General features: G+C 40.5%; 1 protein-coding gene across 1 annotated transcript in view; it reads right to left on the bottom strand.

Moving 5' to 3' along the window:
- Positions 1–18,546, bottom strand: part of DAB1 (DAB1, reelin adaptor protein) — a 210,696-nt gene that overhangs the window by 101,857 nt on the left and 90,293 nt on the right. Inside the window, exon 2 of the mRNA XM_017733495.1 lies at positions 2,846–3,045. Within this exon, the coding sequence (XP_017588984.1) occupies positions 2,846–2,912 (67 nt within the window). The 5' untranslated portion in view covers positions 2,913–3,045. The remainder of the gene's footprint in view (positions 1–2,845; positions 3,046–18,546) is intronic.

Genomic DNA, 18,546 nt, shown 5'->3' on the forward strand with positions numbered 1-18,546 from the left:
TCCCAGAACAGCAAAGAAATATTCAGTAAAATCTTTGCCCCGTCTGCAGCACAAATCAAACTATTTCCCTGTCACCCCAAAGCCAGCAGTCTTTACAGAGCCTATAAGCAATTATGAGAAACCCTCAAGGAACTTCTAACCTGTCCAGGTTATTAAACTGTTCACTAATGACATCACAGTGGCTTTAACTCAAGGTAGGCACTATTACCACAAAGGTACAAGCCATTGTTTTCATTCTGGCCATTGTACTTCAGTAAGAAGAGCTGCTTGCATTTATCTGACACTTTATCATGTTTTATATCCATGTATCTTACAAATCTTAGGAATTAAGCTTCATTTTATTTCAACACTTCAGATAAGAAACACTACCTTACTAGATGTTTATGCAGATGAAGAGAGAACTAAAGGTTTAGGTGACTCTACAAAGACACAGGTTGAGATCAGGAAAGAATCCTGCCCCATGCTCCAACTCCACACTAATCCTCATCCCCTTTCAGTCACCCCAGACCTCCAGTGTGGGATACAAATTTGGGACAGACATTCCATCACTGCTGTGAGCTGCAGAAGGCAGGAGAACTACCAAAACAGTGAATAATACAACAGAAGAGGCCTGTCCCTGCTCTGGATGGAGAAGGACGCACAGCTCTTCCACAAGTGCAACAGAACACCGGGAAAACACTAGAGCTGAAATTTCTGTTTATACAGCAAAGACTTATTTCTTGGGAATACTCAGTTCCACTGGATAATCAAACTCATTGATTAGCAACATTAGAAATTTCGTGTTAGCACTTGCTACCTGTCACTGCTTGCAGTTAATGAACTTGGGGGAAAAAAAGGAAAAAAAAATATCCCTGTTTTCACGTGTCCATCACTCACACTATACAGAGGAGGGCTCCTTTGTTGGAATACAGGCAAGGGCACACAACTCAGTGACAAGTAAATGAGCACACCAAGTTTCTTTTGACTCTCGTTCTGTGGGATTTGAATAGCAAACAGTGTGTGCATTGTGTACCTTGTCTGCGTGAAGCATTCACTGCTCCAGCCCTGGGATGGCTGATGTGATGGGATGCACTCACACTGCACACACAACACTGAACCAGAGTAATCCTGGGCATGTGCCACTGCCATTCCCTGTCCCTTCCAGCTCTCCAGACACTCTGATCACTGCCACACAACGTATTTTATACTCCCCCTCAGCACTGAGGGGAATTCTCAGAATTTCCATTTGGGGGATAGAATTGGATTTTGGGCAGAGAAGCGTTCAGTTATTGTGATTTATGGGAATGTTTTTAGAAGTTGGATGCTGAATATTTTATTAACAAAATGTCAAGTTCCTAAAAGAGTTGTTTGCTGGTTTCAAAAGTTTCAGCCTCCAGCAGAATAACATTGGAGACACACATCAAAAAGATATTATCCATATTGCAAAGAAATTACATTTTTTAATTTCCTGCCTACCCCCAAAAACAGAACGATCATACAACCAAACCACTTTAACTTTATTTGCCTTAAACATCTTAGATCACATTCTCATTTATATCAAAGTTCCCCTTTTTTTGCCTTTCCAAGCTGCAGCTTTTTCATCTTAAATGAATCATTTCTGATTTGTGAGTGTAGGCCTAGAGCAGTCGTAAGATTTTTCAACCATCTTCCCAAACAAACACTTGAAATATTTTAATTGCTGTGTCTTCTAGAAACTTTATACTGAAGATTTCTGATACAAACCCTAAAGTGAACACAAGGCCTTAGTAAATGTTTCAATAGAACTGCTGCAGTAAATGGTATGACTGCCTAGAAGTTCAAGTTATCTATGAGTAAAATTTGCATTATACATATATGAGCAAAGATAAGACTTTTTTTGTCTTAGAAAAATGTAAAAAACCCTCAGAAGTAAATGGCTAAATTACACACCCATAGAAAGGAACAGAATGACAAACTCCAGAGCTCACATGAAAGTTCAAATATTGCTGTGTCAAGTATTAAAACTACTAAGTATGATTATTTCCTTTTTGTTTTCCCTTTTTATTTGAGCAATTAATATTAAATCTGTTTTCAATCTCTATCTCATGCATAAGTTTTTAAAAAACCTAAGTATGGCTACACAGAACAACACAAACTACCACTAGAATTCAAGGTCTTGGGTTCCAAGTTCACCAGTATTTAAAACCATAAGCAATAAAAATAGGAATAAAAATCTAAGGATAAAAATCCCTACTAAAAATCTTTAAGTGAGCATAAGCACCAAATTCACATGGTCCCATTTCTCACACTTACCACTCCAAAGAACTGCTCTAGAGTCTGAGGCAAAACTGTAAATACAAATATGAACTAATCCAACCACACATTTATCCATAGCTTCTCCTTAATTCTGAGTTTTCTTCCTCCTCATTTATATTTCCTTCACCAGATTACAATTAATCTCCCTAGAGATTGCCACTGAGTTCTCTAACTTCACAAAGTGTCAGTAAGATTCAAGCTCCAGTAACAGAAAGTGCATTTAAGCTCTGGTTAGTTCAAAACAAAGTAGAAAAAAGCCATTTGAAGAAAATGTATTTATCAGCAGAGAAAAAAAAAAGATCTTTTGTTGAGTAATTTTAAAAGTTGTATTTCTCTTTGTGAACCATAAAAAATATGCAATTTTTTTCTCACATTCCAGATGTATTTCAGTAAGATATATTTTTAATGTCAGAGAATCAAACCCCATATTTCTGCTTCCACTGAGCTTAACAAATCCCACTTTTCACTGAGCACACGGATAACACAAGAGCCACAGATGTGCCAAAGGTGGCTGATGTAGGAGCTAATTAAAGTACAAAACACTCACAAATAAAGAGAAATGAGTCACTACCTTTCTTTTTGGAGTCTTTCTTTGTGCTGGTTTTAACAGCCACTTGAAGTTCTGTCTCAGTTGACATCCTATATCCTTAGTCCTCTTCACACAGATCCAGGATCTCGGTCAGGCTCATTTAGAACGTCTCTCCAAGTGAATAATTTAGCCTTTCAGATACTATAACCCAAACAGTTCATCTCATTCACTCCTTTCGAGTGCTGTGAAGGAAGGAAACAAAAAGGAACAGTCATTTTCTGGGTTTAAAACATGAAAGGAAAATAAAAAAGCCAAACCACAGCAAGTGAGAAACATATAAAGTTCTCCATCTACTGAGCCAATTGTCCAGGATTTTAGATGCTTAAACACAGTTATCTGTGACTACCTCAAACATCTATATTTGAGATGTTCTGGCATATCTGAGATGCCTTCACAGCCTAGAGACACTGCTCAGGGTGTACAGAAGATCAGCACTTCTGGACCAGCAGCTGGAGGACAAAGACCACGATGCAGAAGTATCTGGAAATGTCACCAAAAGCAAAAAAATCTGCAAGGACTCAATTCTTAAATGCACCAATTCCAATTACCAGAGAGTAAGTACAGATTTTTACTCCTCCAATGCTCTTTTAGTGCTTTCATTCTCTTACTTGAACAAAGGCAAATGAAAAATGTATTCATTGCTCATGCTGAGAACATCATACTTTGCCACTCCTCTTGCTTATGATAATGTTTGCAATATAAAAGAATCTGTCTCCACGCAAACAAAGCTGTAATTTTAACACCCATCCAGTAATCTTTCTTGCAAAGATCTCTGAAAATAGTTAATTAAACCCATGAAATATAAATGGGATAGGTGCAAAAAGATAACATTTAGGGGAGAAAGCTACAGCTTAACATAATGTGTATTTGTTGGGGACAAAAACGCACCAGCTGTGAACCCACAGCAGCAATGTGCTGGAGCAGGATGAGGGAGGCAGGACTGGGGATGTCAGGGCTCTGGAGGTAAAGAATACACAAAGAATAAACATCCAAGCAGAAAATAACCCATTGCTCCAGTTCTCACTGCTGGTCCCTCTTGCTTTGAGGGATGAACCACTTACTTGAGCCAGGCTGTCGAGGGCAGAGGATCAGACTGTCCTGAAGCCATTTGTCGGGATGTTCCCTCACCAAATGCATCTTCTTACTGCCCTTTCTTTCCGTGAGAAAGTTCTCATTATTAGCACAATTATAGAGAAGTCCATCTGGCCTGTCTGAACAGCTGCCCACTTATTAAATAAGCATTTAATAAAGATATTAACCCAGCATATCAGCTGGTTAGATGGCCAGAGATTAACTGCAGTTAGAGTTATTTACTAATGTTCCTTCTTTGTCATTTAAGAAAGTAACAGACTGCAAACACTGGAATAATTTTGACACTTTAAATCACTTTTCACAGCAAGGGCTGTGAAGCCACCAGTACTTTCAAATCCAGGCTCTTTTAACATTTTAAAATGCTTCAGTAACATTACACTGCCATGCACCGTCTGAAGTGATTTAATATTGCTGAAGTGTGTCAGGGGCTTTCTTTAATAAGCTCTTCAAATCTGTCTGTGTATTATAGAATATTCAAAGATAGCTTTTCAAAATCTGCTGAACTGATTTTGAAATACAAAATTCCCAGTTCCCCCTCTGTGGAATCTGAATAAGCGCCGCATGGCAAAAGAAGGAGGAAAAATAAAGCGATGAACAAATTGAAGTTGCAGTGCTTGCTGAATACACCTGCCTGGTGTAACACACCTGAATAAGCCAACAGCATCTTGATGAATGTTCTTAGCTGAGAAAAGAGTAGCAAAGGACAAAGCGAAGGAAGGCTGATCAGAGAAGGAAAAGGAGTAACAGCTCCAAAAGTGGCGCTTCCAGGACGCAAGCGCTCTCTGGCCAGGTCCATGGACAGGAGATGCCTCTCCCCAAGCCCAGCTGCTCGGAGCACTGCTGGGGGGAACGCCCTCACCCTCCTCACTCACGCTTCAAATCCCCCCACGAGCAGGGAGAAGAGCTCTGTGCAGAACAGATGTCCCTCACAACCCCCATCTCCTCCCCCTGCACGCAACCCAATTTAATAATATTTAGTTTTACAGCACAGTAGGGATGCATCAGCCTTTACAGCTCAATGGCACTTACTTAAAGCATCTCTCAAGTCACAGCTGGATTGACAGTTTATTTTTCAAGAATTTGGATTTATATTTACCTAAAGGTTAACTGCGTAACTCTACAAGGGGCACTAACACGAGCCACTTCACAAAAGGAAAATATTTATAATAGGTCCATTTATTCAAAAAATAAATTAAAAATAAAGACCAAATACCCCCAGGACCCATAGTTAAGCAAGTGTTAGTGTCTTCGAAGACCATTGTGGCTACAAAGCATCAGGAATGTCATCTCCTGTTGTCAGCTATTTCCAACAGGACAGCTGAAATAGTAGCATCTGAATGGCACTGAATATTTTAAAGTAACAACATATGACTGCTATCTCATTTGAAACTCTCCAGAAAGCTATATCCCCTCGAGGCTATCCCACTGAGTAATATTTTTTAAAATAAATGCATGTCTGTTTTTGGACAGGTTCACATATTGATTTACTTTCAAACCTAATCAGGTCATACTCTCGCAGGCTCATAGATCCTTGAATAAAGTAATAGGTATCTTTGTAAAGGAGCACATAAACATCTGTCACATGCAAGCTATAGTTCAAACTGAATTTGCTACAGAGACGATTCCTCCAAAAGTGTAGGTCTTTATGTAAGCCCCATTAGTAAACTTTCATGCACTGTCCATATTTCAGCCGTTTATTACCCAGATGAGAATGGCAGTCAATCTGCTCCTCACCGCAACAGCTTTTATTGTCTCCTCCAATCTAGGTCACCGTTGTTAAATACTACAGCCTCCCAACTGTGGGAAGTACTGCAGCATGTGTTTTATCAATGAGATGCTATTTTCTTTGATCAGTTCTGCCACATTTCTCTCCCTGCTCTGAAGACAAAATGTTGTTAGCTGTGTTTCCGAAAAAAAACAAAACAAAAAATCCATCATCTGACACGTATCCATCCACTCTAACGATCTCCTTGTGTGCCTTGTTACTGCTCCAGCTATTGCAATGTTATGTGCACGCCTCAGCTTTTCCTAAAGAGGATTCTGAGCTCTTCGCTTTAACAAAACACTGACATTTTCTGTGCCCTTATTAAGTGGCTACAGCAGGAACACAATCAGCGCATTCTGGAATTAACTGGCTTTTAATTCCAGGAGAAGTTCTTAAGCCTGCATTCTCTATTACTCCTACGCCAGCATAAAATCTAAAGCTTTAGCAAGGAAATATTTTTGTAAATTCAGTTTGCAGTTAGGATTAACACAGGTTGGACCCTTTAGGCACAGAGAAATTAGTCCCAAGCTCCACTCGCCTCCCCCACATGCCTGTGAAACAACAATGTCTGTCAAATCATTTGTCTTTTCAACCACACTTGAGTGAGCTCATGAAGGGGTTATTAGGAGACTTCCCCTGGCCCAAGTTATGAAGGAGGTCAGACAAGATGATCATAATACTTCCCCTCTGGCTTTCAAATACATGAATTAATTAATTTTCTTCAGGACTTCAAAACTTAAGAAGTTCCCTCCCCTGAAACCAGTTTCCATCTGCTTATATAAAAGAAAAGCAGTCTTAGAAAGGATTTGTAACTAAGCCCTGGCATTCCCTAGGTATTTAAGTTCTCCACAGCCCCAAAGTGGGATTTGACAAGAGGATAGTACCTCCCAAACCCTGGTTTGACAAAACAAAAGCCACATTCCCATCCTTAACTCTTGCTTTTAATGCCTCTGGAGTCTTGCAATTAATTTTTTCTCCTCCAAAGCACTCAACATAATCACGTTGATGCCCGTGGTTTTATAAGCGTTAAACAAAGCCCAAACATACTAAAAGGGCAAAATATAAGTGAAAATATAAGTGAAAAGTGCTGTGATCCTGGAAAACTAAAACCAGTTCAAGTATAAGGGTCTGCAATCCAGGGAGAAAACGTTACTCGTCCACTTCCCACCTTCCCTCGAAGCCTAACACAGAGAACAGCAGTGGGACCACACACAAACAGACGATGGAAAACCCATCCTTGCCACCAGTGCTCTTTGTACCCTCCAGGGAGAGGGGCCAGGAAATCCTCTGGTGTTGCTCACACTGTTTTGTACTCATCAGCTCATTTCCCCAATGGTCAGGGCTGGTGAACATCAGAGTATTCATCTGGCACAGCAGGCGCTGCACTAATTCCGAACGGGAACCCAAGGGACTGATCCAAAACCCACTGATACACTGCAGTTAACAAGGCCTGTAAATAAGAACCAGAAAAGGGGGAAGGAGAGGTAAAAGAGAGCTTAAGACACTGACAGAGAGGAGAAAATGAGGATGAAACAAAAGCAAACAGCACAGCTGAGGGTGACACTTCATTACAGCAAATTCTGTAACGTGTTTAGGAGCAAAATCAAAGTCAGACCATGCACTGAAATTCTGGCTACCCTGCCAGAGAAAACGGAAATCTCTGTTAAGATTGCTCATGGGTCAGTCCCTCTCCTCCAGTTTTGCCATTTGCCCCCAGAACAGCAGAATGTTTCCAGTGACAAAGCCGAAGGACTCTCTTTTATGGCACTACATGCCAAGCACTGCTTTTTCCTGCCATTTCTTTACTGGTATTTCTGCAGCCTGTAAAGGTGACAGGAATTTCACTGTACATGTGCACAAACTGAGATACTACACGAACACTTACTCCCCTACAAACCCTCCCCTGGAACCCAGCATCCTTCATCTCCCACCACCTCCCTAAGTTACACAGCTTGCGAAGACTCACAACTGCCTCCAGATCTCATACTTAGTTTTATTTGCTCTAAAATGAGCATGTACTTCCCCCTCCACTCCTGATTTTCTATATATTAAGATAAAGGAAGGAATTTCATGTCCTTTATTCAGCTTACTATGTCTGTAGTGTCTTCCAGAACAACACTTCCCAAATAAACCTTTTTAATTCTTCCAGTATCAGAAAACTACTTAGTACTCAAACCACAGCATTTAATTTTCCTTTGCATTTAGTTGCTGTAGTTGACTGTATTCATAAAATATTTCTCTTATCTCCTGGAAACAAGAAGCTCTTTTTTTAACAAAACCCTACATGTAACTAATGCCAGTAACACATTTTATTAAGTTTATTGTGGTTCAAACTACGCTTCATTATTCTGTCTTTAGGGCATCTTTCAGGCATGTAACCCAGTTCCTCACATGGGGTAAATAGAACCACTGGAGTTGATTCACCACTGTAAGAGCATCTTGGCAGAAAACTGACCTATTAAATATTTCTAAAGTAAGATTTTTATTAGTATTCCAATGATGGCAGGAATAATTACTGAAATTCCTCCTGGAAATCACTCCATATAGTGGTGAACACTGCACTCCACTCCACCAATTATTCACCAGAAGTGCTGTGAATTTTCTACTCACAGAAAATGCTGACCGGATTAAAAAGAAGCTTTTCAAAGGAATGAATTGATTTCATCAACATTTTTAATGGGAAATTGCTAACATTTCATTTTAATATACCAGTTTCTATTTTATATTATACAGGGCAGCATTCATGCAACAAAGGCAAAATAGAAGACATGGACTTGCTTTAAAGAATTTTTGAAATACTAAAGGTATGCCACTTGAATTCAGGAAAAAACTACATCTCCTCTGCCCAGGGAGCAGGGAATGCAACTCCAGCCAAGAGAGCTGAAAACCAGGAACAATCCCAGTGTGCTGGGGCTATAGATACAGCACTCATTGTTCCTTTAAGTGCACTTTCTGACTCAAAACTCCACTCAGAGTGCTTTTGTAAGCTTTAGCGGGGTATCACATCAGAGAGAAGCAGGCTTAAAAACGTCACATCATTCCTCTGATACCACATTAGCAGATAACAGAGGAAATCGTTCAGATGGGACTAGAGATTCCCTGTGCTCAGTGAAACTGAATTACCTAATGCTTTTCCCCCCATGAATTGCATCACTCCAAGACTTTACTACTCCCAGATTCCCACCCTGCTGACCCTGCAGCAGAAAAGAGAGGGAGTTTCTGATAACGCTGTGCAAGAACAAACAAGAAACCGAAGTCACCACTGCTCCAAACACAGGCACAGCCTGCCTGAGACCCAACAGCAGAAACTGCCTCACCTCCACTCCAGTCAATAAAGTCACACCAGCACAAAATCAATAGCGCTGCAATTGTCTCATACTGGCCTAACTCCATTGATTTTAATGGAGTTGGAGCTACACCAATTTTATGCTGGTGTTACCTGCATTAGTGTCACAGAAGTTATGCTGGCGTGACTGATGTAAACAACAGCAGACCGACCGACCCCTCTATGGCTAAAATTCAGTGTAGTTAACTCGGAAGCCACGAGAAAATGCAAATCTGTACATTACCAAAGCAGGGCCTTTGGAATTTATTTTTGCAAAGCAGAAGAACGGCTCTTTTGTGATCCTCCCGACACCAAAGAAACAGAGACTAAGAAGGCAAAGAGGACAAAGTACACAGTTGGGATCACGGTATTCTGTAATTAGAGCTGTTAAATGATTACTAAAGTGCGGTGGTGCAATCATCACACCGAAGGAAAAGGGAGAAGTGTGCAGTCAGGAGCATCACCAGGGAGAAGGTAAAAGCAATGTCAGACACCACGTTTCATATTGAAATGCAAATTCCTCACAATCAGAATCTGTGTCTTCTAATTGGAAGAAAAGGTTATGGAATTAAACATTTCGCATCCTGGACAGCTCAGCATGTTTTTAAGTGACACAGTAAGTTGAAGGAAACTTGTTCATCTCCTGTCCTTCACAGAAATATCTTAATTTAGCTTTTTTTTTTAAATTCAAGATGATTTTCTTAATATTATAAGTGAGATTGAACTGGAACTCACCTTCTCCTTCCTTTTAAATAAAATAACAGCACTATACCTACACAAGTATTAGGAAAACTGATCAAAGGAGTTCACCTTGCTGGAAATGTACTTTCGCTTTATTATGTGAAACTCAACCACCTGACTCCTACCAAAGTTCACTGTCTAGCAGAGCAAAGGGAAAAAGCAGAAAGCTTCTGGGACTGTAAGTATGAATTCACACAAACAGGCAATAATTACTTCTACATTCTTGTTCACAAATGACAAGCATCAGTATTTTAAATTTTCTGGTAAGCAGGTGACCTAAGTGCAACCTTCCAGAACCTGAAGGAACCTACAAGAAAGATGGAGGGAGACCTTTTACAAGGGTATTTAGGGACAGGACAAAGGGGAATGGCTTCAAACTGACAGAAAGTAGGTTTAGAGCAGAGATTAGGAAGAAATTCTTCCCTGGGAGGGTGCTGAGGCCCTGGTACAGGCTGCCAAGAGAAGCTGTGGCTGCCCCATCCCTGGAAGTGTCCCAGGCCAGTCTGGATGGGGCTTGGAGCAACCTGGGCTAGTGGAAGGTGTCCCTGCCCATGGCAGGGGGTTGAAACTCAGTGAGCTTTAAGGTCTCTTCCAAACCAGGCCATTCTGTGATTCTATGATGAGTTTTAGCTGCAGAATTACTTCTGACCATTCCATTTAAATAGTCCACTCCTGAAGGCAATCCCACAGGACTGCTGGGATGAACAGCAGGCAGGCTCCTCCATGATACCAAACAGAAGTATTCAAGGACAGCTGCTAGATTTTACTGGAGAAATTTCAAATAAATAATTTTCTTGAAATCACTTATCTGTTCTCATCTCGTTTGTATCTGATTAGGTTATACACTGTTCCACAAATGCCTCTGCTTCCTATCAGTAGGAACATTAAACATTTTTAAAGGGAGGAAAAGCACCTTCCCTAAGAAGTTTCCACACATTTTCTGGTTGGGCTAAGATTCAGCAGCATTTCTGAATAGTAACAGACAGTGCTCTTCCCACAGTTGGAAAATATAGTAAAAGAAAAACAAAGCCACACGACCATCTGATCCTTGGAACTGTGTGGGCCAGGTGTTGGTTGCTGCATCCTAACTCCATACTGAGAGACATCCATAGAGGGTCCCCACTGTGATGTAAGCAGGGCTACATGACCACATCACACCCTAACAGGATCAAAGCCCAGGTGATCAGGTTAGGGAGCCCGCAAAAGGAATCACAGGAAAAAGAAAAATCAAACCACTGCCAGGCTAACATGTCAGGAAAAAAAAAAAAAGTGTTTGGTTATTCAGATGGGGAACTCATAAGCACTTAAATGAGTACAAGGACCTGCATGAGTAGTAACACATCAGAAAATAATGCTTATTTTCTAGGTATTTTTAAAAATCACCAAGTAGCATGCAGTGAGGAACCATTCACCTTCTACTGTCATGCTACAGTTTATTCTCTCTTGGAAGCAATTACAGGACAAATGCCAAGCTACAGAAGGTATTTTTCCAGCAGCAGCATCTGGCTTCTTGGCAGACTCCTCAGGCAATTTTATTGGAAGCTTTAGAGATGCTGTTGGGTCAGTCCTAGCTATATTGCTTCAGAACTGTCTGGCAGATTCCTCTTCCTAGATGTCATAATCCCCCTGATTTACCTTGAAGGAATTAGCACACTTTTATCCATTTCAAAAACAGTTGACCTGCAGGGCATTTCGGTGCTGGCCACAGAGACACAGTAGAAGTCACTGGTGTAAATCTATGTGCCTTTGAACCAGCAGCATTTCAGCACCCAGTGCCTGATGCATCATCAAGGAAACCAGGAAGCAGTGCAGACACTCTTTGTGTGTGTGCTCCTGGAAAATCGAGTGCATGCCTGATGATTAAAGGAAAAAAACACAAGTTGCATGAAAGATTAACTAGTTAAAAAAAAAAAAAAGTAGGAATCTGCTTCTTGCAATCCTTTGCTCCCCCCATAACCATCCCTTCCCCCCCTCCAGCCCCAGCTAAGATTTGCATCATTCTGCAGCTGTGATCATGATTAATCCTCACCCAGAAGGATGAAGACAGGATGCTGGTTTTGCCCACCCTCTCTGCATACCAACAGAATCAACTCCACAACGGAAAGGCTTTCTGTCAGTTTGGGGCTGTCCTCTGGAACTCACAGAGAAAGGGGACAGAACGCTATACAAAGTGAATTTATAGTCCATAACACAGGTGGCACCTTCCTATGTCGAAAGACTTTTGTGCAATCATTTACAGGAAATACACTTTTTAATTTAAAAAGAAGAAGAAAAGGAGATGAGTTCATTACTACTATTTCTTCTAGGGCATCCCAGATATGCTTGGATGTCTTTTTTTTTTTCTTTCAGAGAGGTTTCAGAAACTCCTACAAAATCCTGCACCAGCTTATTTTCCAGGAAAAAGAGTTCTAATGCTCAAAGGTAAATACTAAAGGAACAAGTAATGTGCTCTATAATTTAATAAAGGGCTATGGATCTTGGATTTTCAGTAACAGGAGTATTCACTGAGCAGCAGAAGACAAGACTGACAGCACTAAGAAAGATACACACAAGCAGGTCAAACAAAAAGCCAAACAGAGCTCGGTCATCAGCCCAGCACAAATAAATCCAACCAGACACAGACTTCAGGCTTGGCTAATGTGAATTGACTAATATAATTCCATTTTATGCAGGGAAAAACATATTCTGATTGCAGGCCAGCGGTGCTCACAAGTTCTAAATTTAGGTATCATCAGGGCCAGGTGAACCATTAAGTGAACTAATCTGAATTTTATCCATATCAAAGATTTGTCCTGTCCAGAAATTACCTTCCCAGATTCAAACCATGTATTCACTCTCATTACTGCCTACACCTTTTGGACATCCCCATCCATTAATCAAAATTTCTGCAGAAATCACAATACTCATCAACAAGGCAGCCTGTGGGCTTTAAAATGCTGTGCTGTGGCACACACTGAAAAATCAATTATTTAGGCTCCAGTACATGAACAGAAGTTACTGGCACAGTAGAAACCAGGCCATATTTTAGGGGAGATGTAGCACAGATTCCCTTGTTTACCAGCTGGTTCCTGTGAAGTGCTGAGCAGTCTCCGTGATCAGGTGAACATTTGGATCCACACTGAAAACTGAATTTCCACTGATGCCCTAGATTTCACTGACTACACAAAAGAGATGAAAGCTGCACACAGAGGCAAACAGAAGGTTTCCTGGATGCAGCAAAGATCTAAAATATTTTCATGAATTGCCTTTGATTTTACAGTCTCAACAAGGCCTGTAAACTGAGAGAGCAAACAGGAATAACCATCAAATGGGTGTACTTCAGTACAGCAAAGAAAATCAATTAAAAATAGAAGTAAAATGTTGCTCTCCCTTGTACACTGCTCTCCTGAAACACCTGGCACACTTAAAGCAATGTACATTACACTCAAGGGTAATATACCCTGATCTGAAATAAAGTCCCTGCTATAATGAGAAACAGTTGTTTTGTCGGGCAAGTTTAAAGCCAAAAGGTGAAGAATACCAAATCCAATTAAAACGAGAGGGAATTCAGGAATGCAGAATTTAATTACTCCACTTGGAAGGTAGCCAGGACCATTGGGTTAAGCATCTGTGGTCAGGCCCCTGGCTCCTTTCTCCCCCTTGGCAGCCACGTGCCCTGAAGCTGAGCCCCAGGGAAGAGCCCAGCTCCCGAATTCCAGCCTTTCCAGCAGCTCCTGCCTCCCAAAGCCCAGCATCAAGCAGGCCTGGCCTTGCCCAGCTTGTGAAACCAGACAGGCTCTCAGTACATGGTGAGACTGCAGATGATGTCCAATTAAAGCCATTCAGATAAATACACATTCAATTAAGTTATTGCCTATGCATCACTTGAACGTTATGGTTTGTTTTGGGCTTTTTTCAGTTCAACAGACTAAATAGCAGGCAGCAATAATATTAGTTTTGGAAGAAGTGTGATGTTTGTGTTACCCGCTGAAGTTAATTAATGAAAATAATGACAGAGTCACAAAATCAGGGATGATTAAGAACTTGAAGACCATCCGACTCGTTTCTCTGCCAAGGAGGATTTGATCTTAGCAGCACTTTAATTCTGTTCTTCAGCAAACCTGAATCAAATCACAGGAGCAGCCAGAGTCCCATCAGAGGTGTTCACACTTTCAGGCTGATTCAGAGGAAGAAGTAAAACCTGGAACAGAAATCCCACCAACTCCCTATCATTATTCTGAGTTAACTGCTCGGTGATTATCTTGAGCAATTACTCTCATCCCTTACTGCACACACATTCCTGTAATACCTGTAATCCCCACTTTGTCAGTGCTAAACCAATCCATCCCCTCCAGGTAAGATCTCATGGTAAAACCACATACTGCTGCATTTATATCCCACACCATTACAGCCTCCATTATTAAATATTGCTTATTATTTTGTACTTACAAAGTCAGGGAGATGTGATTTCATTGCTTGCAAATCATCCTTACGTGAGTCTTAGGCTGTACTTACACTTCACTTTGCTCTTCCAGATAAGCTTTTTGCTTTCTGCATATTTAAATAGTAACTCTAATTATCCCTTCTTGATTGCCCTCCTCTTGCAAAGCCTTTCCACAGGATCATCTGCAGTGAATTCTTCATCCTACTTAGATTTTAAAAAGCCTAAGATGGGTTATATTCTTTAATTTTAATAAGGGCATAGAGATGTTTCTTTATAAAAAAAAAAAAAAAAGACATGCGTGATAGGTTCCATCTTCAGATATATTTTTATCAAAAACACAGCAAGAAGGGCAGATTACTGATTATTATTACACTGGGAATAGTAACACTACAGAACAGTGCCTAGCAATAAAGTCAATTAAAAATCAAAAAAACCACAAACCAACCAACCAACAAAAGACTACTGACATGGTACCACACTGGCAAAGAAAAGTGCACTTCATTTTCTAAATATACTGCTTCTTTTGCAAACAATGCTTGTAAGAGTTTTCTGGATTTATTTCAAATCAGTCACAGTAAACACTTTATACTTGCAATCCATAGGTACACAGAACCTACAGGCACCTACACAGTAGCTGAAATTAATGGTACTTTGTGGATACAATATTGCTGCTAGCAAGAATTTTTCTTGCTTCTTTCCAGTCCCATGAGATACTTTTCTCTCTCAGGGAAGATATTTGTAGAGTTCTATAAGCTATGAACACCTGCGACCTTGCAGAGCTTTGTTTATGGTACAGTAGAAAAATATTTTGACAATGGATGTTTTAGGATTTTAGCCAATCACCCCAAGGGGTGGCTGATCCTTTGACCAATTAGGCTATGAAGAAAAAAGTCTACAAAAGAGTTTGTAAAATAATTAAATAAATCAATCTTACTGCACATTTCCTGCCTGCTGGATCTCTCCTCTCCTCCCTACCACTGCGGGATACATTAATAGTAGTCCATCCAAAGAAATGCACATTACAGTAGCCCAAAACACGTCAATAAAATGTGAGTCAAAACTCATGTTTCTTACAAGAGATCTGTTAGTCTTCCTGGTGATTTTTTCAAGAGATTTGGTTACCGATGATGTAGCTTGGTTTAACTACAGTGGTGCTCAATAACATCACGAATTGTTAAAGTTGTGTGACATTTCCCTGCACGAGTTCTCCTTTTTATCTCCCTTTTGTCTTTACCAAAGGGAAGTGCCAGGGCTGACGTCTTGCATGACACACACGGGAGCAATGGTACACAGAGTTCAACCTCCAGGACCTTGTCCTGCTGCCCCAAGGCATGAGATCATCCTGTCCTCCTCCTCCTCCTCCCCTGCTCACCCAGCAATGACCACAGACAGTGACTGCCTTTATCACAGAACTCTGACTTCAATCCTCCAGCACAGACTGTTTGTACCTAAAGACATCATGTGAAAAGAGAAGTTACTCTGTGACTGCACACACAACTTTTCATTCCACCTGGACAATGATAAATTCAGCACTTCTTCACTGATGTGCTTGGCTCTGGAACAGTCATTTACATTTTTGTGGGTCTCTGTGTGTAATGACACGCAGGAAAAAGCAGCAGTACAGGTGTGCAACAACCACACTGCAGCATCTTCCACAATTCAGCTCACAAGCTGCATTCCTTCAGCACCTCCTCCTGCAAAAGTTACATCAGCAATGCGTGATTTGGGTCTGGCAGCAGTGACTGTGTCTCAAACATGACTTGGGAGAAACAGGAGAGGAAAAAAGCAGGATGTTCAGCTCTAGCTGTGACTTTCAGGTCTCTGTGTGAAAGCAGCATCAGAAAGTGCTTGGAAAGACAAAACACAGTCTTGAGCTGTGAATGCTCAGAGCATTCACTGCTTTATTGAACACTACGTTATTAAGAACTACTTTAATAAATAAAACAAACCAACCACCCAGAGACTTTGTGATCCCTCTTTGAGCCAAAGACTTCCTTTAGGAAATGTGACATTCAACCAAGAAAAAAAAGTCTTTCTCTCATCTCCTCTGGTCCTCCCCATGAATTACACATCACTGGGGATCTGACACCACCTCTGAAGCACAACAAAGCCCCACCATGGGCCCTGAGCCGGCTGGTTCCAGGTACAGCACCTGAAGGCAGCACGGCAGGGCACTGCTTCTGCAGGCCTGAAATGACCAAATTAATCACATGAGAGTAAAATTCTGGCGCTGTGCACATTCAGTGCCAGGACACCTGGCTGAAGAAGGCAGGCAGGACTATCTGACAGTTTAATTCCCCAGAAGGAGGCCCAGCTCAAAGTCTTGTGCTGTCCAAGATGATGACAGAGGGGTTGAAGAGAAACTTACGTTGATAACAAATGCTGAACACTTAAAAGCAAATACTTCATATTATAATAGCCATTAAAATATCTTTTTTTTTTTCACCAAACAGGCATTCCTATCAGGACTGAAGTCAGGAAGGATACCTGATGTCACCAGATTATCAGCAAACACAGGTGGGAAAGCTCAGCCTTCAGCAGCATAGTAACCCTCTGGCACTTTATTCAAAAATATTCAGAACATTATTGGAAGAAAAATTCTGTCTGAAGCTCGGTAAATAAGTCCCACATTTTTTTATATGAAGTAATTTGGCTCTATTTTTAGCCATTAAAGAACATTTGGATTAACAGATTGAAAAAAGTTCATTCACAGTTTTTAAAATATATATATATGTGACTGTTGCAAACTCTCTCCCCTGCTGCCCATAAAACTAACAAAATCAAGGCAGAAATTACATTTACATAGTCTTGAAAATATTTTAAAATCATCATCATGTGTGATTTCATCTTATTTTACTTATGAGCCCAAAGTTGCATCCTGAATGCCATTTCTATAGAAATTGAGTGCCAAGTATTACCAAGTTGCAATTTTACTGTCTATGTAAAAATACCCTGGCAGCATTCAAGCAAATTAAATTTAAAATTAAACTTCAAGCCTTTGCATGCCACCGTAATATTTCAGGCAACAATTTCAAGAAAGGGAAAGCCAAAAACAGACTGTGCATACACTATAGTTCAAAATAGATTTCTCATGTCAAATGGCACAGTTTTTCCTTTTTTTCCATTAAAGAGTTATTTCAAATCTTCTGCTGAATACATTTCCATGCCTAATGAAACCTCCTCAGTGATTCTTCTTGAATTACTCTGTATGCTTTAACACTGCATACACTAATAGTGTACACATACATACAAATCCACACATAAATGTATGCACTCATGCACACAATATTCATGCAAAAAGAATTAATGGAATTTTTTGACTGCATGCTACCCCCTGTAAATATGTTAAACGTGAACAGTGCTTATGGCTGGGTTCATTAACTAAAAATGCTGCTGTTGTCTGCACAATTCGTGTTGCTCATGTGAGAAGGGATGACATGTAAAATGCTAATTTACAGACTCGGTTCTTTTCAATTTACCATCAGGATTCTCTCCCCATGAGCAAAATCAGGGGTCACTCACTACAATTCTCAGGGAATAACCTGGGTTGAGACCTCACTCAACACCTGGAGATAAAACTCTGTAGGGAGTCTTCTCCAAGAAAAAGAGGAGAGAAAAAAAAAAAAGGGTTCTGACTGAGCTCCAAACACATTTTCTGACATGTTCTCAGAGAAAAATAATATCCCAAAAGCCACAGTCCACTGACTGGCAAACATCCCACCTTCCAAGGGAAGAGTCATCATATTTTAGACTAGCAGCTGATACAACAGATAACTCTTCTCACAACTTCAGCTGTTCACCTCCTATTTCTCCTCCAGTCTCTTTCCTAAAATCCCTGTCTCTTGAGCACCTGCAGTCTGAGAGATCTGCTCACATCCAGTCTGAAAGTTACTCTGAACACAGAGAACCAAGCATGAAGCTTCACTTTATCAATGAAGTTTGGACCTCAAGTCCCCATTATGGGTCGATGCAGCATTTGATCAACAGATACAATTAAGAGATTAACTTCAAAGCCCCATTATTTCTCCAAACTAGAACACCAGTAGTGCCACCATTCCCTAAAACATTCCAAGATTTCACTCCACCACAGCTGTACCAGCTGCCTCTTCTACAAAAGCCTTTGACACCCAACTACTTCAGAGACCATAAATGGTAACTCATGGCTTAAAAATTAACAAATACTTAAGTACTTGATGTATTTACAATTTCTGAGCAGATTCAACAGTGGTTTTGTTTCCCTTTCCTGGATGCACCTCTGTGCTGTGTTTAATTTTCCACAGGGTCTCACTACCTCCCTGCCCCTTGGTGTACAAACTATTTTGGCTTCAAAAATCACT

Source organism: Corvus brachyrhynchos, unplaced genomic scaffold (genome assembly GCF_000691975.1).
Source record: "Corvus brachyrhynchos isolate BGI_N302 unplaced genomic scaffold, ASM69197v1 scaffold34, whole genome shotgun sequence".
NCBI classification, from domain to species: domain Eukaryota; kingdom Metazoa; phylum Chordata; class Aves; order Passeriformes; family Corvidae; genus Corvus; species Corvus brachyrhynchos.